Genomic DNA, 21,526 nt, shown 5'->3' on the forward strand with positions numbered 1-21,526 from the left:
CTATTGAAGTTGCTGTTGATGGTGATGCTGCCTGTGCCAATGTAGCTCTTTCAATTCGGCTTCCAAGCCGCGGAGATACTCATCAAAGGAGATTGTGTTCGATTGGAGTAATAGCGCACGAGCCGAAGAGAGTACATGGTACACTCTAGATAAGTCGTTATGCTCCATTAATAGCCAAGCCTCGACTACAACGCGAGTAGTGACGAAGAGGCTTCTCAGCCGTTCAATCTTTGAATTCGAGGATCCAATGGTGTGAGAGCGGGGGATCAACATAATTTGTTCTTTGCTGAAGATAATCTCTTGAATCGTTAGATCTTTGTAACGGCATTGGACGGTCATAACTTGATGCACTCCAACTGGAATCGTGGGAACTCTCAATTCTACAAATAAGATATGGTTATTAGGCAACAACATAACAGCCACGGACGGTTGCAGTGATAAGCAATTGCTTTTTCATCTCTCTAACCTCCTAAAATAAATTTATCTATGTCAACGGCAGCAACATAGATAATGGCAAAGGTAGCTATCGTGGATGAAGACCAAACTGAATTTCGGGTTTGAAAATCCATCCCACAAGATGACATATGGTGGTTTGTTGATCTCCAACAGCATCATGATCAATTCACATATTCTTCTTTTTTTTCTTTTTTTTTTCGTAATTTTCTGTTACTGACGTTTGACACCTACGTGCAGGAACACAAACCTTTGTTTTCTCTTTTAAAGTGGGCTTGGGCTTACGTCAATATCCAAACTGAAATTGTATGGAATATGGACTAATGGGCCAAACTAGTTATGGTCAAATATTCGTCCAATTATGAGATAGTTGGAGCATTAAACCCAAGAAATCTACAGGTTGTCTTGGTTTTGAGCATATGTGGGGAAGAAAACTTTTCTTTTCCTGAAAGCTTCTCCTTAGAGCTCTCCATTTTCTTTTTAAGCACACTTCTCAAGAATGGAAAAAAGTAATAATGGATATACCCAAAATAATTGTGCCATGTCTCCACTCCTTCATAAATTATTCAAGATGACTACTATGAAGTTTAAATTTGGCTATTTTGAAATTGCAGCAATGAAGAGAAAGAAAAAATGGTATTGTTTGTGGTGAGTTCTCCTTTTCCTTCTCTTTCTCTTTATTTTTGAAATTTTTTTAGCCTATACAGATGCTATACAAGGAGAACTTGAATCGGCCATGAGCAACAGAACAAATGACTTTTATTGTGGAATTTGAAGATTTCTCAACAGCTCTAGCAACATTGGTTGAATGGTGCAAAGTTGAACTCACTAACGGAGCACTAGCATAGCTTGCAACAAGAAAGCAGTGATTCGAATCACTACTACAACATTGAAGATTTTAGCAAGTCATATAAACCCTGGTGGGTGTGGAAACACAACTCTTGATCAACCTCAAGCAATCATGCAAGATCTCTTACTGTTGGGGCTGCAACTACTTGGTGAAGAAAGTAGAGCTATGACCAAATCTTTGACAAATTGGGTTGGGTTTCCATGAAGTGCATGTCAATTTTCATTGTCCGATGCCTTCATCCATCCATCATCCCGATATGGCTCTACCGTGGATGCAATAACTTTATTTTCTACTTTTTTTTTTATTTGATTGCAGTGGCTTCAAGGTCATATGATTCTGACACCAAGTGCTTTGACGATTGCAGATAGTAATGTTAATCTTGCTTTATACTTGACCTCTCTTCACCAATTCTTCCCAAAATGGTAGTGATTGATCCATTTGAATATGACAGGCTTGAATATACTTCTCTTTGAGCCGTTTGTTTGTCAGTTATAGTTGGCCTAAATGTGCGCTCGAGGACGGATAACGTCAACTGTCTAAAAAAAATTACGAGATTTAAGATTTGTACACGCAGAAGAACCATGCGACGAACAATTTGTCCAACCAGTTGGTCAATCTCTAAAGCAACTGTTCCATCAGTAGTGTCTAAGAGTGGACAATGTCAACTGGCTGACAAACGTCAACTGGCTAGAAGAATCACATGATGTAAGATTTATACACGCAGAATAACCATGCGACGAACTATTTGTCCAGCTAGTTGGCTAACTTCTAAAACAACTGTTTATCAGTAATGCTTAGAAGTGGATGACGTCAATTGGCTGACAAACATCAACTGGCTGAAATAATCGCGGTACGTAAGTTTTATGCACGTAGAAGATCCATGCGACGAACTATTTGTCCAACTAATTGACTAACCTCTAAAGTTACTGTTTATCAGTAATGCTTAGAAGTGGATGACGTTAACTAGCTGACAAACGTCAATTGGCTAAAAGAATCGTGGTACACAAGCTTTATACACGTAGAAGATCCATGTGACGAAATATTTGTCCAGCTAATTGGTTAACCTCTAAAGCAACTGTTTATCAGTAATGCTTTGGAGTGGATGACGTCAATTGGCTGACAAACGTCAACTGGCTGAAAGAATCGCGGTACGTAAGCTTTATGCACGTAAAAGATCCATGCGACGAACTATTTGTCCAGCTAGTTGACTAACTTTCTAAAGCAACTGTTTATCAGTAATGCTTAGAAGTGGATGATGTTAACTGGCTGACAAACGTCAACTGGCTAAAAGAATCACGGTACGCAAGCTTTATGCACGTAGAAGATCCATGCGACGAACTATTTGTCCAGTTAGTTGACTAACTTTCTAAAGCAACTGTTTATCAGTAATGCTTAATAGTACACAACATCAACTGACTGGCAGCATCATAACGTCAATTGGCTGACAAACGTCAACTGGTTAAAAAAAAAACATGCGACGAACTATTTGTACAATCAATTGGCCAAACTCTAGCGCTAAAGCATTATTGAGCATGATGATTTTTTTTGTTAATGTGGTTGAACCTGAAGTAACTTTACAGGCTGCCTACATACCCAAAATGGGATCAAACCATAACGTAGTTCAGATGGATAATGCTCTAAGTTTTGCTTAGACCGCCCTCTCTGGTTTTCAATCTAGCGAACTCAATTCCCTTTTTTTTTTGGACCGTTCACAGTTTTAACTCATGTGGGTCAGGAGTATCATGTAGTTTAAACTCGTACGATAAAGAGCATTGCTAAACAGTTTAGACTCGTGCCGAGGAGCATTGTCAAACAGTTTAGGCTCGTGCTGAGGAGCATTGTCAAACAGTTTAGGCTCATGCTGGGGAGCGTTGTCAAACAGTTTAGGCTCGTGTTGGGGAGCATTGTTAAACAGTTTAAGCTCGTGCCGAGGAGCATTGTCAAACAGTTTAGGCTCGTGTTGGGGAGCATATTCTTTCAAGCATAGTATCTTTTGAGGAATTTGCCGTTAATTGGGCCAAGACGTAATCCTTCTGGTGTTATAAGAAGATATGCACCATTAGTGTATACTTCTTTCACTACATGAGGCCCATCCTATTTTGGATCAAACTTCTTTCCAGAACGGTGTGAGAGGATGATTGGTCGTTGTACAGCGAGAACTAAATCGCCAACTTGAAAAGAACGTGGTCGAACTTTCTTATTGAATGCACGTGACAGACGGGCTTGGTAACATTCTAGCCGTTGTTGTGCTTCCAATCTTTTTTCGTCCAATGCTTCAAGTTCAGCCAGACGTAACTTAGCATTCTCATCGCAGGTCAAACCTTCTTGAATCGCAATCCTTAAGGAAGGTATCTGTCGTTCCAATGGGAGAACAGCTTCAACTCCATAAACCAATGAGTAAGGTGTGGCTTGTGTGGAGGTGCGGTATGAGGTTCTGTATGCCCATAATGCTTCTCCAATTCGTTCATGCCAATCTTTTTTCGATTTTGAGACAACCTTCTCAAGAAGCTTGCAGAGAGTTTTGTTGAAGGCTTCGGCGAGTCCATTTACTGCAGCGTTGTACATTGTAGAACATCTCTGCTTAATGTTAAACTTCATGCAGAATTGATCCATCAGCGTATTGCTAAAATATTTCCCATTATCTGTCATGATATATCGTGGAATGCCATAACGGAAGATGATATTACTTTTGATGAAGTCGACTACCGTTTCTTTCTTGACCTCTCGAAGGGGAACTGCTTCTGCCCACTTAGAAAAGTAATCTGTTGCGGCGAGGATATAGAGATGTTGCCTTGAAGATTTTGGGAGTGGTCCAACGACATCAAGTCCCCACCCGTCAAAGGGCCAAGATGCGATTGTAGGATGCAATGGCTCCGGTGGTTGACGAATGTAATCTCCATGAAATTGGCAAGCTTTACACCTCTTTGCATGGTTTAGAGAATCTTTCACCATAGTAGGCCAGTAAAATCCCATCCTCTTCAGACTGTGATGGAGTTTTGGTCCTGACTGATGTGAACCGCACACTCCAGAGTGTGCTTCTTCTAAAGCATCTCGGATTTCATCATCTCCGAGACATCTCATTAAGATATCGTCGAAAGAGCGACGATATAACTTATCATTGAAATATAAAAATCGAGGTGCCCTACGACGTATTTCGATTTTGTGTTTTAGGTCGTCTGGTAGCTTCCCATGCTGTAGATAGTCGATAAGTGGCTGTCTCCAATCTTTGACTTCAGCTATTTCAACAACGTTTGCTTCGTGAGACTCACAATTTTCATCTATCAAAGGAGGTAATACCCACCGATGGCAGATAGGGATACTCATTGTCTCTCCTTCCAGCATAGCCAAACTTGCAGCAAGACTAGCTAAAGCGTCAGCCTGCTTGTTTTCAGCTATTGGTATATGCCTAATGATGACGTCTTCGAATTGTCTTACCAGTTGCACAGCATAGCAGTGATAAGGCACTAACTCATGCTTTCGAACGTCATACTCTGTCGAGAGTTGGTTAATGACGAGTTGTGAGTCCCCATACACGTAGAGTTGGTGTAACTTCATCTCTAGCCCGAGTTCTAAACCAATGATCAGAGATTGGTATTCTGCAACATTGTTTGAACATAACTTCGTCAAGACAAACGAGAATGGCAATACTTCATTTTGTGGGGTGATAAAAATTACACCTGCCCCCGCTCCATCTCTTCTAGCTGCGCCATCAAAGAACATTCTCCAAGCTGGAAGCACATCAATAGAGAATACTTCTTCGTCGGGCAAGTCGTGAGACAATTCCCATTCAGCCGGAATAGGATGATCAGCAAGAAAATCGGCTAACGCCTGCCCTTTTACAGCCTTTTGAGGGATGTAAATAATTTCAAATTCTGATAAGAGAAGGGCCCATTTAGCTAGTCTTCCCGACAAGACTGGCCTTGTCATGATGTACTTGAGTGGATTAGCTCGCGCAGTGAGTCGGATTGTGTGCGACAACATGTAGTGCCGGAGTTTCTTTGTGGCAAAGATGAGCACTAAACATGTCTTCTCAATGGGTGAATAGTTTACTTCTGCTCCAACAAGAGTTCGACTCAAGTAGTAGAGTGCACCTTCTTTTCCTTCATCATTTTCTTGAGCCAACAATGCTCCTAGTGACATTTCTTGTGCACTAATATAGAGAATCAGTGGCTTTTCAGGAATTGGTGCAGAAAGAACAGGAGGCTTGAGAAGATACTCCTTGATGCTTTTCAGAGCATTCTCACAAGCTTCATCCCATTCAAATGATGTATCTTTCTTCATCAATCGACTGAAGAGATGACAACGCCCAGCTAAGTTTGAGATAAACCTACGAATGTAGGCAAGTCGACCTTGTAAACTTTTGAGTTCATGAATATTTTTTGGTGCCGGCATTTTTTGAATGGCTTCAATTTTATTTCGGTCGATTTCAATACCACGATGCAGAACCACGAATCCCAAAAATTTGCTCGAGGTAACTCCAAAAGCACATTTTAATGGATTCATCTTGAGCTGGTACCGTCGTAATCTGTCGAAGGTATCACGTAGATGTTGTAAATGATCTTCTCTTTTCCTGGACTTTACTTCTAGGTCATCAACGTAACATTCCACCTTGTCATGTAGCATGTCATCAAAGATTTTCTGCATAGCTCGCTGGTAAGTGACACCAGCATTCTTAAGTCCAAAAGGCATAACTTTGTAACAATATATACCTTTTGGGGTACGAAAGGCTGTAAGCTCTTCGTCTTTTGGCGACATTTGAATTTGATTGTAACCAGAAGATCCATCCATGAAAGACAAAGCTTCATGTCCTGTGGTTGCATCAACCATAAGTTCTATGATTGGGAGTGGAAAATCGTCTTTTGGACATGCATTATTCAAGTCGCGAAAATCGACACATACTCGAATTTGTCCATTCTTCTTTCTTACCGGAACTATGTTAGAAATCCATGTTGGATACTTTACTTCCCGGATGAAACTAGCTTCTATCAGCTTGTTGACCTCTGTCTCAACCTGTGGTATCAACTCTGGTCGAAAACGACGTTGTGCCTGTTTTATTGGGCGAACTCCGTGTTTAACCGCGAGTTGATGAACAGCGATCTTCGGGTCAAGTCCTGGCATTTCTTTGTAAGTCCAAGCAAATACATCTCGGTACTCTTGTAGCAACTTGAGGTACTCGACTTCTTCATGCTGATTTAGAAGAGTGCTAACGAACGTAGGTCGCGACTCTTCAATTGTCCCTAGATTTATTTCTTTTAAGTCATCTACAGTGGCTTGTCCGCCTTCTTCAAAGACCGGTGGAGCATTTTCGAGTTCTTCATCTAACGACGTAGAATCTTCTTCAGGGAATTCCTTGATGGTAATATGATTTACCGAAACGACATCTTCAGAATTGTCTGTTTCAACAGTTGAAGTTCTGTTGTTACTCGTTTGGTTTGTGAGGATGATGGTGCGTCGTTTCACAACCAATGCATCTGATATCGAGATTTCTAAAGTCGTTTGTCGTTTCATGCGAGATGGAATAGTGCTATGCAAGCCACTACTATCTTTATGCTCCACATGTTTATTCATTGGCTTAGGTCGACGTCGCGATTCTTTTCGTATTTTTACCCCAACATTCTGACCAAGTCTAGATAGAGCAGACGCACGAGAGGTATGAATTTGTACATCATGACGATCATCTAAAGCACCCAATCGATCAAATACCGACGTGGTTGTGATGTGACCACCAATTCGATCAAAGACCGATGTTCGTGGAATTGGTACTTCTTCTACTGACTCATCGATGACCTCTACTGTAGTATGTTGTGAAGAAGCCGTCTTCATCTTAGAAATTTTGATTGGAGCTTCTGGCGTATAACCTAGCCCTGCTCGTGTAAATGAAACTCTTTCTCCCGCTCGAACGAGTTTGACTTGTGTTGCAGTTAAACCATGAATTTGATCAGTTGGTAGTAGTTCACCCAATTGTACGGGTTCATCTTTTCCGTAACCAGCAATCTTGAATAGCTTTGAAGTTTTAGGACCGAACCAACTTTTGGACTCTACTTTTGCGAGGTTGTCTTCATGGTTCTTCGCAATTGATGTAGTTGGGACAACGTTTTCCACTGGTGTCCTTACTATGTAAGATTTTTGGAGAGGTGTAACCAGAAAGGTTAACTCTTCTTTCAACGTCTCCAATTCGATTTTAGAGACAGAAGGTTTGGTCTTTGAAGAAATCTCTTCGAAAGGTGATTGTCCCGGCTTCCGTCTCGATTGTGGCACATAGCGAAGCATTGGGGTTGGCGATACAACTGTAGATGATGCGTCCACCATTGATTGACCCACTTTCATCTGTCGAGTTTCTGGTTCTTGCTTCTCATTTCGTTCTTTCTGAAGTAGAAGATCAGGAAAAATCTCCTCGGCATCATTCGTAGTATGCTTTCCCTTGTCGGATTTTTGTTTACTAGAATAAGGAACCGAAACGGGAAGTGCTTCTTTAATGATGTCCCCTCCAAAATAAAATTTTGCATCTGCAAAATACGTTTCTGCCTTGTCAAATGGTTGATCTTCAGCTATTACACGTTTCTGCACACCATCTTGGTAATACTTGAAACATTGATGTAACGTGGATGGTACTACCCCAGTTTCATGCAACCACGGTCGGCCGAGAAGCAAGTGATATGAAGTTTTACAATCAATCACGTGGAAGAGCGCTGTTGACTCCAAATCTGCGATTGAAAGCTTGACTCTTATCATGCCGATAGCTCTTTGACCACCGAGGTTGAAGTCTTGGATCATCAACTTACTGCGAGCAAGTTGATCCAACGAGATCCCAACTTGTTTCATGGTACGAATGGGCATGATATTCACCGCAGAACCACAATCTAGGAGAATTCTTTGAACTTTATTCTCCCTCACATAACCTGTGACGTAAAGCGGTCTATTGTGAGGTCGAGATCCCAATTGGAGATCCTCATCAGTGAACGTAATTGTGGCCATACACATACTGTCTTGTCGTGGATCTATGTCAGGTTGAACTTCCTGTTTTGAATCAGTTAAGCTTTGCTTTGAAGTAAGCTGAACTTTTTGGAATTCATTGGACAAATCCACGTCGACTTGTGAATCTTCTATTTCCGCGGTGTTATTGTCTTTCTCAAGTCGTTGATCTCCATTACTGGAAGTAGTAGGATGTTCTTCGGACCTATCATTGACATCATCTTCTAGCATTTCTGCTTCCACTTGATGACATGAAACCGTGCAGACTTCCTTTAAGAGCTTCTTTGGTAAGAACTCTAAAAGAGTAATCGGTACACGGGGAGGTTGTTGAAAGATGTCTTCAGGGTCTGCAGGCGGAACTAGGAAAGTCTTCCTCTTTATTGTCCTCTTTCGTTTCTTTAACCCTGTACTTGGTTTTGACTTTCTTCTCTTTCTCTTTGGTTTCGAAATGGAAGGAGTTGGCACATATGTAGGACGTCTTTTTCGACGAGTGACAACTGTCCAACCTTCATCACCAACTGAAGCAGACTCTGAGATCTCTAACTTTGATTTTGAAGCCGAATGAGATTGTGGTCCTTCTTGAAATGAAGTAGGAAAGGTGATGATTTTTCTTTGATGTGGCCTTGCCCCCAGCGTGGGATAGGCCTTTTCAACATCAAAATGTATGGACATGAGTTGTGATGGTTTGGGTAAAATTTTGGTGATCGGAGGAGATGGAATCTGCGTAGCATACTGACTTGTCAAGAGTATTGGATCAAAAGATCCAAAAGTGACAGAGGTCATGTTGGAAGTAGCAACATTTTCGACACAGTCAAGTTCAATTTTCCCTTGACGTGCCAAATCCATAATCTTCTCCTTGAAAACGAAGCATTTTTCAATCGGATGACTGATCACCCTGTGATAACGACAATACTTCGGATCATTGTCGCGACCTGCTTCCTCGGGTCGTTTGGGCACTGGAAGTTCAATGAGCTTTAATTTCAGCAACTCTTCGAACATGCCCAAGACATCAGCATCAGGAAAATGGTACTCTTTTGCTTCAAGCTCTTTGAGAGTCTTCCAAGCTTTTCCTTTTTCTTGTGTTGAATCAGCTCGTGGCTGATCTTCTCTTCTTTTACCTGTGATTTTGACAGGTTTGCTGGTAGTGGTGGATAAGACTTCCTTAGTTTTGAAGGACTTGCCATCCTTCTTTTCTTGCCTTCGAGGCTCGCTTGGTCGTGGAGTCTGATGCACAGCTATACTCTGCTCCATATCATGGGCTCGAGTAGCAAGCTCTTCGAAAGTGTGTGGCTTGATTCCTTTCAAGATGTAAAGGAGTTGCCAGTGCATCCCTTGAACACACATCTCGATAGCAGAAGATTGCGAGAGTCGATCCATACAGTTGAGGGAAAGATTTCTCCATCGCTCTATGTACTCGATGACTGGTTCATCCTTCCTTTGTTTGATAGCGGCGAGCTCCACCATACTTACTGTTCTTCTAGTGCTGTAGAAGCGGCCGAGGAACACCCTCTCAAGTTGATCCCAACTGTCTATTGAGTTGGGTTCCAAATCAGTGTACCAATCAAACGCATTGCCGCGAAGGGAGCGAACGAATTGTTTCACAATGAAGTCTCCGAATGTACCGGCGTTGTTGCAAGTTTCGATGAAGTGGGCAATATGTTGCTTTGGATTGCCTTTTCCTTCGAACTGTTGGAATTTTGGTGGTTGATATCCTGCCGGAAGACGCATTTGTTCGATGCGTTGAGTGTAGGGTTTGGAGTAAACCAATGAGGATTGTGGCATGCCCCCATACTGAGCACGAATGGTGTCAGTAATCATTGCTTGCAGTTGTTGAACGGAAAGCGAAGCAACAGAGCCCTATGGTGGATCTCGAGTAGCTTTTTGTGAACCAGAATAGTCTGCTCGTTGTTCCTCTTTGTGCGGAGCCATGTATGCTTCAGGGGTGAATCCTGGAGGACGTGAGGGTCCAGCACTCGACTCATTTTCTTTGTCTTTCTGCTCCAAACGGCTGGCGAGAGTTGCTATTTGAATATCTTTTTCTTCCATTGCTTTTGTTAACTTGTTGATGGTGTCTGCCATCTGAGCAACTTGTTCCTCCATCGTTAGTGCGCCAGCTGTCATTACTGCTCTGATGGATGTGTGAGTTTGTGACGGAGAAGTGATCGATAAAGATCTAGATGATCCCTCGCTTGACTTCGAATCAGATCCAGAATCTGACGAGTCGTCTTCTACCATGTCCGCCCACGATTCTTTCGTGGTAAGTGCCGTTTTCGTGGCACGTTTCTTGGAGTGATGCTGGAGAGGCTCCATTAGCTTGATTCCACCAGTCTTTGTCTTTGTTCGTGTCACATGATGATCGCGACTAGTAACTTGATCAGATTCAAGATTGGAAGAAAGGGTTTTCTTGCCTTTCTCATTAGTGGCAGATGCGATAGCGTTGACGTTGCGAGATGCCATTGATGCTTTAGGTGATGTTCTTGCAGTTGACTGAAAGATGAGAGGTTGAGATGGTCCCACCGGGCGTGCCAGAAATTTGTCGACAATAAATTTCAACGGATGTACCTCGAGATCTGTGAAAAATAATCGCAAATGATTATTTTGATTTTTAATGAAAAGTAGATACAGATCTCAGTGTTTCCTCTGATTAACAGTCAAGTACAAAATAGTGATGATGACGTATGTATGCTTTTCTTCTCTCCGTGCTTCGCGCTTTATCGGCTGAGAAAGGTTGCTTGGACGGTGGCTTTGCTTTGTGCTTGATCTTCTGTAGAGGCTTCTGTAGATTTTCTTCTCTCCGGGCTTCGCGCTTTATCGGCTGAGAAAGTTTTCTTGGCTTTCGGAGAAGAGCTTTATGCTTGATCTTCTCTTTAATCGGAGTCCGGATCTCTGAAGAACCTTGCTTTGTCTCTGGAGGAGGGCTTGAGAGCTTCTTTTTCTCTAGAGGGAGAGCTTCTGTCTTCTGAGAGAAAGTGATCCCGATCCCCTCTCAATGAGAGAGGCTCTTGTATTTATAGACTTAAAAGTAATTTAGCTTTCCAATTATACCCCCAATTTAAAGAAGTTTAATTGATTTATTTAAAAAGCTAAATTTGTCCAAATCCAATTTTAAGGATTTAATGGATCATTATCGGGCCAAACTTATTTATTTAGGTGTAAGGCCCAATATTTAATGTGGATCACTTGAATTTGTTGGCTCATGGGTTTTATCTGCGAAAACCCAAACCCAAACTATATGAGGCCCTGTCCCTCAATTTACATTTGTGGGCCAAATTTTGATTTGATGGGCTTTTTGTTAACTTAGAAGGATTTAGGGGCCCGTTTAAATTTTGATGCCTACAAGATCCATAGTTTTAAATCTCATCTAGTGTCTGCCTTGATTGAATTCAAGGTCTTTGTGTGCAAACTCGAATGGAGTTAATTGACAATAGAACAAGCACACAATGCAAAATGAAGAAGAAAGCACAAACACAAACATAGAGATTTATGAGGTTCACCCTTTTCTGGGCTATGTATTCAGAGGGCATCAATCTTCTTCACTATATCAAGTAAAGCTTACCAAGGTTGAGGTTGTATATTTACCTTTAAGTGTTACCACCAGGTAAACTTTTTGTTAATTAGTTTAGTAACTCGGGTGAGGGTGGGTTTTAAATCTAGCTAGATTCTCAAGAATTAACACCCGCATACTTTACCAATTGAAAGCAAGCTGGCACTTTCAAAAGTGGTGTTATCACTGAATAAGTCTGTTTTTAATGGCACTAGTAACTAAGGTGAAGGTGTGTTTTAAACCTAAGTCTATGATATCAAAATCAACAAATATATTTTACAAACTTAGTAGGCACTTTTTGAATGTACATAAGAAACAGGAGACATGATTTGATAGGTGACTGAAACTTCTATTTCCTTCCCATGTATAGATGATGGTTGGTTAGTGATAACTCAAGAGAGGAAATCTCTCCTAGGATTTCTCAAAGACCATCTATTTCAAAAGACTCAAAAGAGTCAACTCACGTCACTTAATTCTCTCCTAAATTTCCTCCCTAAAATCTCTCTTATCTTGATCACTTGTTGCCTATTTTGAATTCTACAGTTTTTGTATTTTAAATTTGGTTTGTAACTGTCCCATAATTTTAGGATCTCATGATTGTACATTATTCTATAAATATTATGTAAATGAATGAAGTAAGGTTGTGATGCAATCTAAGAAAATGCTAATCCAATAAATCCATAGAGGTCATACAAGTATTGAAAAAAAAAATTAAAAATAAAACCTAGAGATATAGCATTCAATAATCACTAAAGGGGAATAGAATACAAGCTAAAGAGGTCGTGCTGACCTTTTCAATGGTTAACTATTTTGACTGTGGGACTTTGGACAAGATGAATTTAATATCTTGAATATATTTCTCTTCTCGCTTCTTTATTAATATAAGTTTTATTTATCAAAAAAAAAAATCTTGAATATAAAATGTTGTATTTGGACTAAATGACTCTCAGACTTTGATTATCTTTGGATGAAGATAACTGATCATGATTGTTTAACCTCTCTAGATTGTGTCCAGGACTAAAATTTTCAATTAAGCCCCAATTAAATTCTTGATCACAAACCAATACATAAATTGGCGACCATGAGTAAAAAAACTGCATGGACAATTATAAGTAGAGAAAAAAGCCTAAAACACTGTACACAAAAGCAAGCATTCAAATATTAGAAGGAAACAAAAATGCAAGAAAACCAACTTAGACTTACTTCTTACACAACTAGAAAAAAGACTTTAGACATCACTTTTTAAATAATGTCTATTCTTCAGGTGAAAAGTACATTTAAAAGGCAGCTTTTAGCAATCGATTTCTCAAGTGATGTTGAAAGACCAATATAAACTGATGTCTAAAGTCCCACACTTTTTGGCTCTATCACTCGAACCACAAAAACTACACTTGACATGTCATTTTTTCCAAAACTTGATATTTATTTGTAAAAAAGTACTATCTAAAGTTTTTTTTTTATTTTTTTTATTTTTTTTATTTTTTTTATTTTTTATTTTTATAAATTTTATTATAGTAGTGGTTATTCTCATGTTTACATAAATCTAACATAACTTAAAAGTATATTTTTTTTTAATGATGGGGTGTTCGATCTTACGTCTGACTAGGGGGATCGGAAGAGCTAGGGTCGAAGCCAAGGCATATGGGTCTCTCCCTCGTACACATGCAACACCCGCACATCACATGCACCAGGTAAGTGAGGGTGTGCCCTCGCGGGTAGTCCTGAGGAAATACTGTTCATACTAGGTATCGAATTCACAACCTACAGACTTTTACCGCTTATTGGATCCGAAACTACCATTGAGCCACCCCCTCGGGGTTTCATAACTTAAAAGTTGTATTGGTTTTTGGATGAGGGTGTGCTTGTTTATTTTGGGGAATAACTACTTGCACATCACAAGTAGTCCCTTGCACCCCATCTTTAGAAAAATACATATTTTTTTCTAGGGTGCAAGGAGAAATGTGATGTCATACACTACTTTCCTCCAATAAGAGAGAGAGAGAGCATTCATCTTCATTTTTGTTGCTTTGAGTGTGGTGCGGACATTGTTTTCACTCGAGTGTGCAATCAAACAAACGGAATGCAAGGTTATGTGGTGTGCAAATAGATTTTTTAAGAGATATGTGGTGTGCAAGTATTTGCTTACTTATCTTTATTAAATTTTTATTGATAAAATATATTTTATTTTATTTTATAATGTAGGGTATTCTCATCCCCATGCCACCATTACATTTACATCTATAAGGAGAAGGTGAGTCGAAGTAGTTAGACACCAAATTTTAAATTTCACAAATGCCCCCACCTCTACATTCAAATTCAAATTTAATATAATTTATGTCATTTTGATAAATAAAAATAATAATATTTTTCAAAATTATAAAAATATCTTTTTTTATTATGTAATATCAATATTTTTGTTGCACATGACACCTAGTTTTTCTTGCGAGTAAGCACTGCTTAAATTAGTTTTTACTTTATTTTAATATATTAATAAATTAATAATTCAAAATATCAATGTCACCTTCGTGATACGTATTTCTTGAGGACTCTTGGAAGGAGTTGCTGTCAGCCGTCAGCCAACTGTAGGACGATAATACCGTCATCCTCAAGAAAGTATCCTCTTAATTGTCAAGACCGTTGGATGATTTCCAAAAACAATTGTACGGAGAATCGGAAGGTTTTAAATCTAGGATGATCGTTTACCCAGGTTGACCCCAATACTGAATAAGAATAATTATTAGGGGACTAACTAATTAATTTATTTTTCATGTCTCATAAGTCAAAAAGCTAGACTTAGATAGACAGACAGATGAGAACGCTAGAATTATCTATTAGAAAACAGGGACAAAACCTCATAATCATATCTTCGATTTGGAACAAAAAAAACATGATTAAATCACTAATTTTCAAAATTTGCGATTTATAATTTTCATTCTTTTTTAAATTCGACAATTAACTAATCTATCGTGCATGATTTTGGTAAAACACGCTCAGTGAACATTCTTTTTAAAAAGATAAAAAAGAAAAGAAAATAAGTAATTAATGTTGGTTGAAATTATTACCTTTTGTGTTGGTTGTTTTTCTTAATGGTGGTGCAGACCCAAAGAAAGGAGAAATCTCGTATCTCGAAAAACAACTTGGTTGCAATTCTTTTCCACCTTCTTTCCCATCACAACAACTCGCCAACTGATTCACAGCATCTAATAAGCATATGTTGCAATCAATTTGAGATAAATCTGGTGTGCAATGCACTAGCCCATATATTTTCTGCAAATTTGTAACATTTTCTTCTCCAGTTGCAAATTTAAGAGAAGAAGACCCATTTGCAGCTATTCTTACAAGTCCATCCATCAACTTGTTCAGTTTTGTATTAAATTGATTTGGATTTGAAACACTCTCCGAATTCACTTTGATACTCGGCTTATTGTGCAAAATGGAGAAGATGGATTGATTGGAGTACCTTAACATGCACTCATCATACCATATAATTGAATCTTTCTTTGTTGGACAACGTTGGATGATGACTTTGCTTGCTGTCTCCACACAATTCTTGCACATATCAGCTGTAACATCTCTTCTACAAAGGAAAAGGCCATATACTTTATCAGGAGAGTTTTGGCCTATTGTGATGTTGTAAAATTGATTATTGTGTGTGGCATTAGAAGATAAGGAAGAGAGTAGTGTGTTGAGATTAAGATGAAATGAGCTATTGTTAGTGTACTCATCTCCTTCACATGAGTTGTATACAAAGTTGGGTTTGGTTTGGGCAGTGGTGAGACCACCATATATGAGGATGGAACAAAGAAAGAGGAGAAATTTGAAGAAAAACATTGTTGGTTTTTGGGCCAATTTGGATTGAAAGGATGAACTAATGTGTGCGAACTGTGAAATTATCTTGGGAGAGTCTACATTTGAAAGATTCAAATTCAAAATAGATCTCTCCTCTCTCTCTCTGGAAATGATGATAGAGAGAGGTTGAACAGAACAGAGGTGAAACATTTAAGGCTCATTAATGTATCTGATCGGCTTCTAACTTCTAAGTAAAGGTTCGATGTATGTGTCTGGCTGGTCTTGGTGGTAAAAAGTCGTTACGTTGGGTACAATGGAAAATGGTGAAGTGACTTCATTTGCGCACAGAATCATAGATTTGTATCTTTGTATCTCGAGAAAAAGCTACGAATTTTGTGCACACTACACGTTAGTACAGTGTTTAGGCGCAGTGTCAAAGGGAGTCACTTTATAACCACCCTGTAAACCATGGGCGGAGCTGGTACCCACTCAATTTTTTTCCCTTGTATTTATGCCTTAATTTGAGATACCCCTGTATTTTTTAAATTATGACATTGCCCCATTTGCCCCCACTCCCTCACCTCCCTCTAATTTTTTGGCAGATGACAGTACCCCTTGACTTGGGCCTTCTCTCATAGACTAATTGGAAATCATCTAAATAACCTTTTCTTCAACCTTCAACCAAAAACCTTTGAATTTTTCCCCAAACCATTTGACTTCAAGATCTTCAACCTTTCCATTGACATCAGTTTGCCCCCACTACAAGTAAATCATGGCTCTGTTCCTGTTGGAAACAATTTCTATACAGAGCCTCGACTCACTAAAGTGGTAAATCGTAAACGTGTGAGGGACGTTGTGTAGCTACTGGACCCACAAATGGAAGCCTAGAGATGAGGTGATCAAGAGTGAGGATTCTACCCACATTAGCCAATCAATTGAAAAGGAAACTACTTTAGGATCCACAATTTATCCCAAAAGGTTGGCCTGTGTGTGCAATAAATATAAGAGGGTCATGGGATAAATATTAGGGATATAATAATATGCAACTCTAGGAGTAGGTGAATCCTACACTCAACAACACTCCCCCTCAACCATAGGGTAGATAGAATCAAACTCATGACTTAAATGGGTCTTCAGCTGTGATACCATGTTAACTAACCATTTGTCCCAAATGGTCGACCTATTAGAAAAAGGGACCGACTAGTTGCACAACACTAATTGTTGGTTGTACTCCATCTTAAAAAAATACTTCTTTTAACCTACCAAATGCACTTCATTATGGTAATCTTATGACTTAGGGGTGTTTATGGTGTTTATTCATCATCCCAGGGCTTCTTCCATGTTCATGTTCTATTTTACTTGAGATTAATTTTGTTCATGTTCTTAGACACTAATTTCTATTTAGGCCTTGTTTACAAATTGATAAAAGTCTATGTTTGGAAGAATCTCTTAAAATTCTATGATCACTAATCAACCCGAAGTGTCGACATGAATTCTAACGAATTTTTTTAAGCCTCACAATGGCCTAAAATCGTCAAAACTAGTCCTTCCTTTGTTTATCAATCAAGATACATGGTGATGTTTGCAAATAGGTTAGACTATACAAAAATAATTAATGTGGGCATGGTTGGGGAAGAAGAAGAAAAGTGCAATATTTTTGCTATTATTTTTGGAGTGTAATCATCAAAATGCAGTGCAAAGAGTAACTTTTAATGGGTGGTGTGCAACTAGTCGGCCCCATTAGAAAAGGGGTGCATAATAAAAATAAGAGGGTTATGGGATAAATAGGGGTATGGTAATATGTAACACCAGGAAACAGGTTAATCCCGCACTCAACAACATTGCCATCACCGTTTGATAGAATTCAATTGCGATGAATGTCTATTTTAAAATTATGTTGATTAGTGGCCAATATTTACATTATGAGACGGATTAATGTGGTACACCGTTTTTGAAAATGTCTGTGGAAGCTTCCACTACATGTAAATTGAAAAGAATACCCAAACATATTCAAGTAGCTTATGTTGATCTTTTAAACATGAATTTCTTTTCTCTATTGCAGGGTTTCACCTCACTCTTTTGGGATAGAACTAGTCTCTATGTTCACACGCCCTAATCCCACGAAAATTTCCCAACGTGCAACTTGGGTAAGTTAGGAGACCACCAAGTTGAGACCACACATTTAAGCATGTTAGTTTAATCAATGAAACAGGAGGTAGGATCCTCTACAGACTACAACTCAAAGCCTTTCTCACTATATCATAGTCTCTCGGGTCCAATATTGAGGCCTTATCTTTTGTTTAACTTCAAACTAAAACTCATCTTGATTGATAAACTTTTGACGTTAGGTTGAGCATTTTTTTTTTAGCTGTGGGCTTGGAACCCATCCTCCTCCAGGTATCGAACCTCAAAGGGTGGGGAGTGACCTCTCAATAATGAAGAAATGCTTGAATCCAATAAGAAGAGTTTATCAATTAGGCTGATTATCTGTGTTGAGTCCACTAAAGATAGGACCAACCTGTTGAGAAAATATATAGAGTACTTGACTCTAAATGCACAATTATTGGATATAAAAAAGTAAATAATTTACTTGTACTATACCTCAATAAAAATATCACTCACAAGTTGAAGAAAAAAATAACACTCTATTAAGAAAAACACACTTTTACAAACACTCGCACTTTTTTCAACCTCTCAAGACCTCTTACTCACAACTTATTTCTCACAACTTGTTTTCTTACTATTTGATACAAAATGAGATGACTCACCCCTATTTATACTAGTAGGACCTCCTTAACTAATGGCTAGGATTGTGCTAACATATTTTTAATCTAATGGTTATAATTTGTCATCTAGAGCTTTCCACCAAAATATTTATTAGTCTAGAGTTTTCCACCAAAATATATACTATTCTAGAATTTTCTATTTTTATTTTATCTAAAAATATCTAGAGTTTTCTCTAGGAAGATTCTAGAAATTTGACTCTAAAAATAACTAGAGTTATCTCTAAGAGTATTCTAGAAAATGGGCTGAAAATTGTCATTGGGCCTTTCCTAATTGGGCTGGTGTTGAATTTTAACACTCCCCCTCAACACCAGCTCTCACTCTATGCACCATGCCGAGCTGACGACGAAATTTTTTGAACTTTGCCAGTACTCGATCCTTTTGTGAGTTTCGCCACCGGATTATACATTTCATCATATTATTGAGAAAACTCTCAAGCCACCAATCTAGCCTTGTACCTCTCAATCGATCCATTGTGACGACTCTTTATCTTGTAAACCCATTTGCAGGATATGGGTTTCACTTCTTTTGGCTTTGGCACTAGATCCCAAGTCTGATTTCGCTTTAACGCTGTGACTTCTTCTTCCATAGTTTTGATCCACTCAGAGCTTTGTGATGCTTCTTCAAATGTCTCGAGGTCTTTAACAGTTGCTTCTTCAGCTATGGCTGCATTGGCATATTTGGGATTTGGTTTGCGAATTCTGTTTGACCTTCTCAATTGTGATTGTGGAGTTGATACTTCCATTTCTTCAAGATGATCTGATTGTTGATATACACCAGTTTTCCAAGGATTTTGGGCAAACTCTTGATCACCATCACTGTCATGCGGATCTCCAACTTCATCTGAACTTGGTTGAATTTTGACAGTGTGCTCATCTACCTCTTGTTGCAGCTTGTCTTCGAATTCTCTTGAGTCTAGCAACACCTCTTTTCCTGAGGACCACCAAGAAGATGCTTCGTCAAATACCACATCTCCGATGTATAACACCTTCCAATTGTAGGATCACAGCATCTCCACCCCTTTATCTGATTATCGTATCCAACGAAGATATATCTAACTGCTTTCTTATCAAACTTGCTACGTAAATGATCAGGAACAAATACATAGCATACACATCCAAATACTCAAAAGTAGCTAACTGTAGGTTTTATGTCCCAGAGTTTCTCAAAGGGTGAAACAAATTCTAACCTTGGTTGAGGAAGTTTGTTGATCACATGGGCTGCTGTTCTCATAGCTTCAGCCCAAAACCTTCTAGGTACGTTCTTTGAATGTAGCATACTCCGACAAATTTCTGCAAGATGCCGATTCTTTCTTTCTGTTATACCATTTTGTTGTGGTGTATTGGCACACGTATACTGACGACGTATTTTGCATTCTCGTAGGTATAGAGAGAACTCGTCCGAGCTATATTCTCCTCCGTTGTCTGTGCGCAAGCAATGGATCTTCTTTCCTACTTCTCCTTCAACTATCTCTTTGAACTCTTTAAACTTTGAAAAAGTTTCAGATTTTTCTTTCATAAAGAAAATCCACACATACCTAGAGAAGTCATCAATGAAGGTCACCATGTACCGCATTCCGCTAACTGATGGTTGCTTGACTGGCCCGAACACATCAGAGTGAACTAACTCTAATGGTTCATTTGCTTTAAACTTCGATTTCTCGTATGGCAATTGATGTGCTTTACCATACTGGCATCCCGCACAGACCGTGTTTGTTCTCACGTCAAGCTGAGGAAGTCCCTTAAGCATCGACTTTTTTACCATCACACTTAATTTGGAATAGCTAACATGACTCAACCGCATGTGCCACAAATCTGTTGTCTCGTTCCTTCTTGTCTTGTTTACATATGCAGACTCTACTGACATTACGTAAATTGACTCCAATCGTCGTCCCTCCATCGTTGGCTTTTCTGAGATTTTGAGGTCATGATATACCTTCACATCTTGGGGACCAAACAAGAAATAGTAGCCTGATGATGTTAGTTGAGCTACATATAGTAAAATTTTCTTCATTCATGGAACATGGTAGACATCTTGAAGTGGCACTTGGTTAGAATTATAACGAGGTGTAACTATCGTCTTACCGATGTGAGCTATCGGTAACCTTGAGTTGTCAGCTGTCACTACCACACGACTTCCCTTATACTCAGACAAGTTTTGCAACTTTTGTTTATCACCTGTCATGTGATTTGAGCACCCCGAGTCTACGATCCAGTCATTCTCGTAGTCAATCCCTTTAGATGTAGTTGTAAGAGCTACCTCTTCTTCTTCCTTTACAAATGATGCTTCAGCATCCCATTCATCTTCGATTTTCTCTTTAGAACTAGAAGTAGCAGCATTATTCTCAGCATGTTTTTTCTTAGACCAGCAGTCTTTCACCATGTGGCCCTTCTTCCCACAATTGTAGCAATTGCCTTCGAACGTTCTACCATTACCGTGATTCTTTGAAGCTCCCCCTAGACGAAAACCTCCCTCTCTTTGATGACCTTTTATCTTGTCATCATTCATTTTAAATCTGCCTCTGACGTACTGCTTGAAGTTGTCCTTGTTTTTACTTGTGTAGAGTACTTCCTCCTCACCCTTCAACGAGACTCCTCCCATTTGCTTAGTCAAAACTTCTTGACCAACAAGCAAATTTTCAAACTCAACAAATGATGGTTGTGTCGGCCATCCTTGTACTGCAGCAACAAAGCCTCGTTTTCGGGTCACAAACCATGGATAATTATTCTTTTTATCCTGGTTTCTCCAATAACAACATTCGGATCTAGCTTTGAAATTTCACGGCATATAAACTTCACCTTATGAAAGTATTGGGCGATCGTCATATCACGTTGCGCCATTGATAGCAACTCATTCTCGAGAAGTTGTAGCTTTATATCGTTCTTCTTTGAAAAGAGTGTAGTGAAAGTATCCCATGCTTCTTTCGGTGTTTTGGCATCTCAAATGTGTTATAACATTTCTTCTTCAATTGTGATATTTAAAGCAAACATCGTCTTGCCTGCTTTAATCTTCCATTTTCTCAAGATGTTATTGGCATCTTCTGTTGTCGGTTGTGTAACTTCACTACCACCAACAATCTCCCAAAGGTCTTGACCTTGTAGGTAAGACTCTATGCATGTTGCCCACGTGTTATA

At 39.2% G+C, this 21,526-nt stretch overlaps 1 protein-coding gene across 1 annotated transcript; it reads right to left on the reverse strand.

Moving 5' to 3' along the window:
- LOC147390281 (cysteine-rich repeat secretory protein 38-like) lies at positions 1-15,870 on the reverse strand. The gene is made up of 2 exons (XM_086457784.1): positions 14,882-15,870; positions 1-380 (listed from the first exon to the last, which is right to left on the reverse strand). The coding sequence occupies exons 1-2, from the start codon at positions 15,816-15,818 to the stop codon at positions 1-3; spliced, it is 1,317 nt and encodes a 438-aa protein (XP_086313910.1). The 5' UTR covers positions 15,819-15,870.
- Between the last annotated feature and the right edge of the window lie 5,656 nt (positions 15,871-21,526).

The sequence above is a fragment of the Akebia trifoliata genome, chromosome 11 (genome assembly GCF_017979445.1).
Source record: "Akebia trifoliata isolate Shusen 1 chromosome 11, ASM1797944v1, whole genome shotgun sequence".
NCBI lineage: Eukaryota > Viridiplantae > Streptophyta > Magnoliopsida > Ranunculales > Lardizabalaceae > Akebia > Akebia trifoliata.

Bases quoted from the DNA above. Each gene is read 5' to 3' on its own strand.
- LOC147390281 (XM_086457784.1), bottom strand. From the start codon at position 15,818: ATGTTTCACCTCTGTTCTGTTCAACCTCTCTCTATCATCATTTCCAGA. The intron at 381-14,881 runs GTAATAATTTCA...TCTTATTTGTAG, and splicing joins AAAAACAACCAACACAAAAG to AATTGAGAGTTCCCACGATT.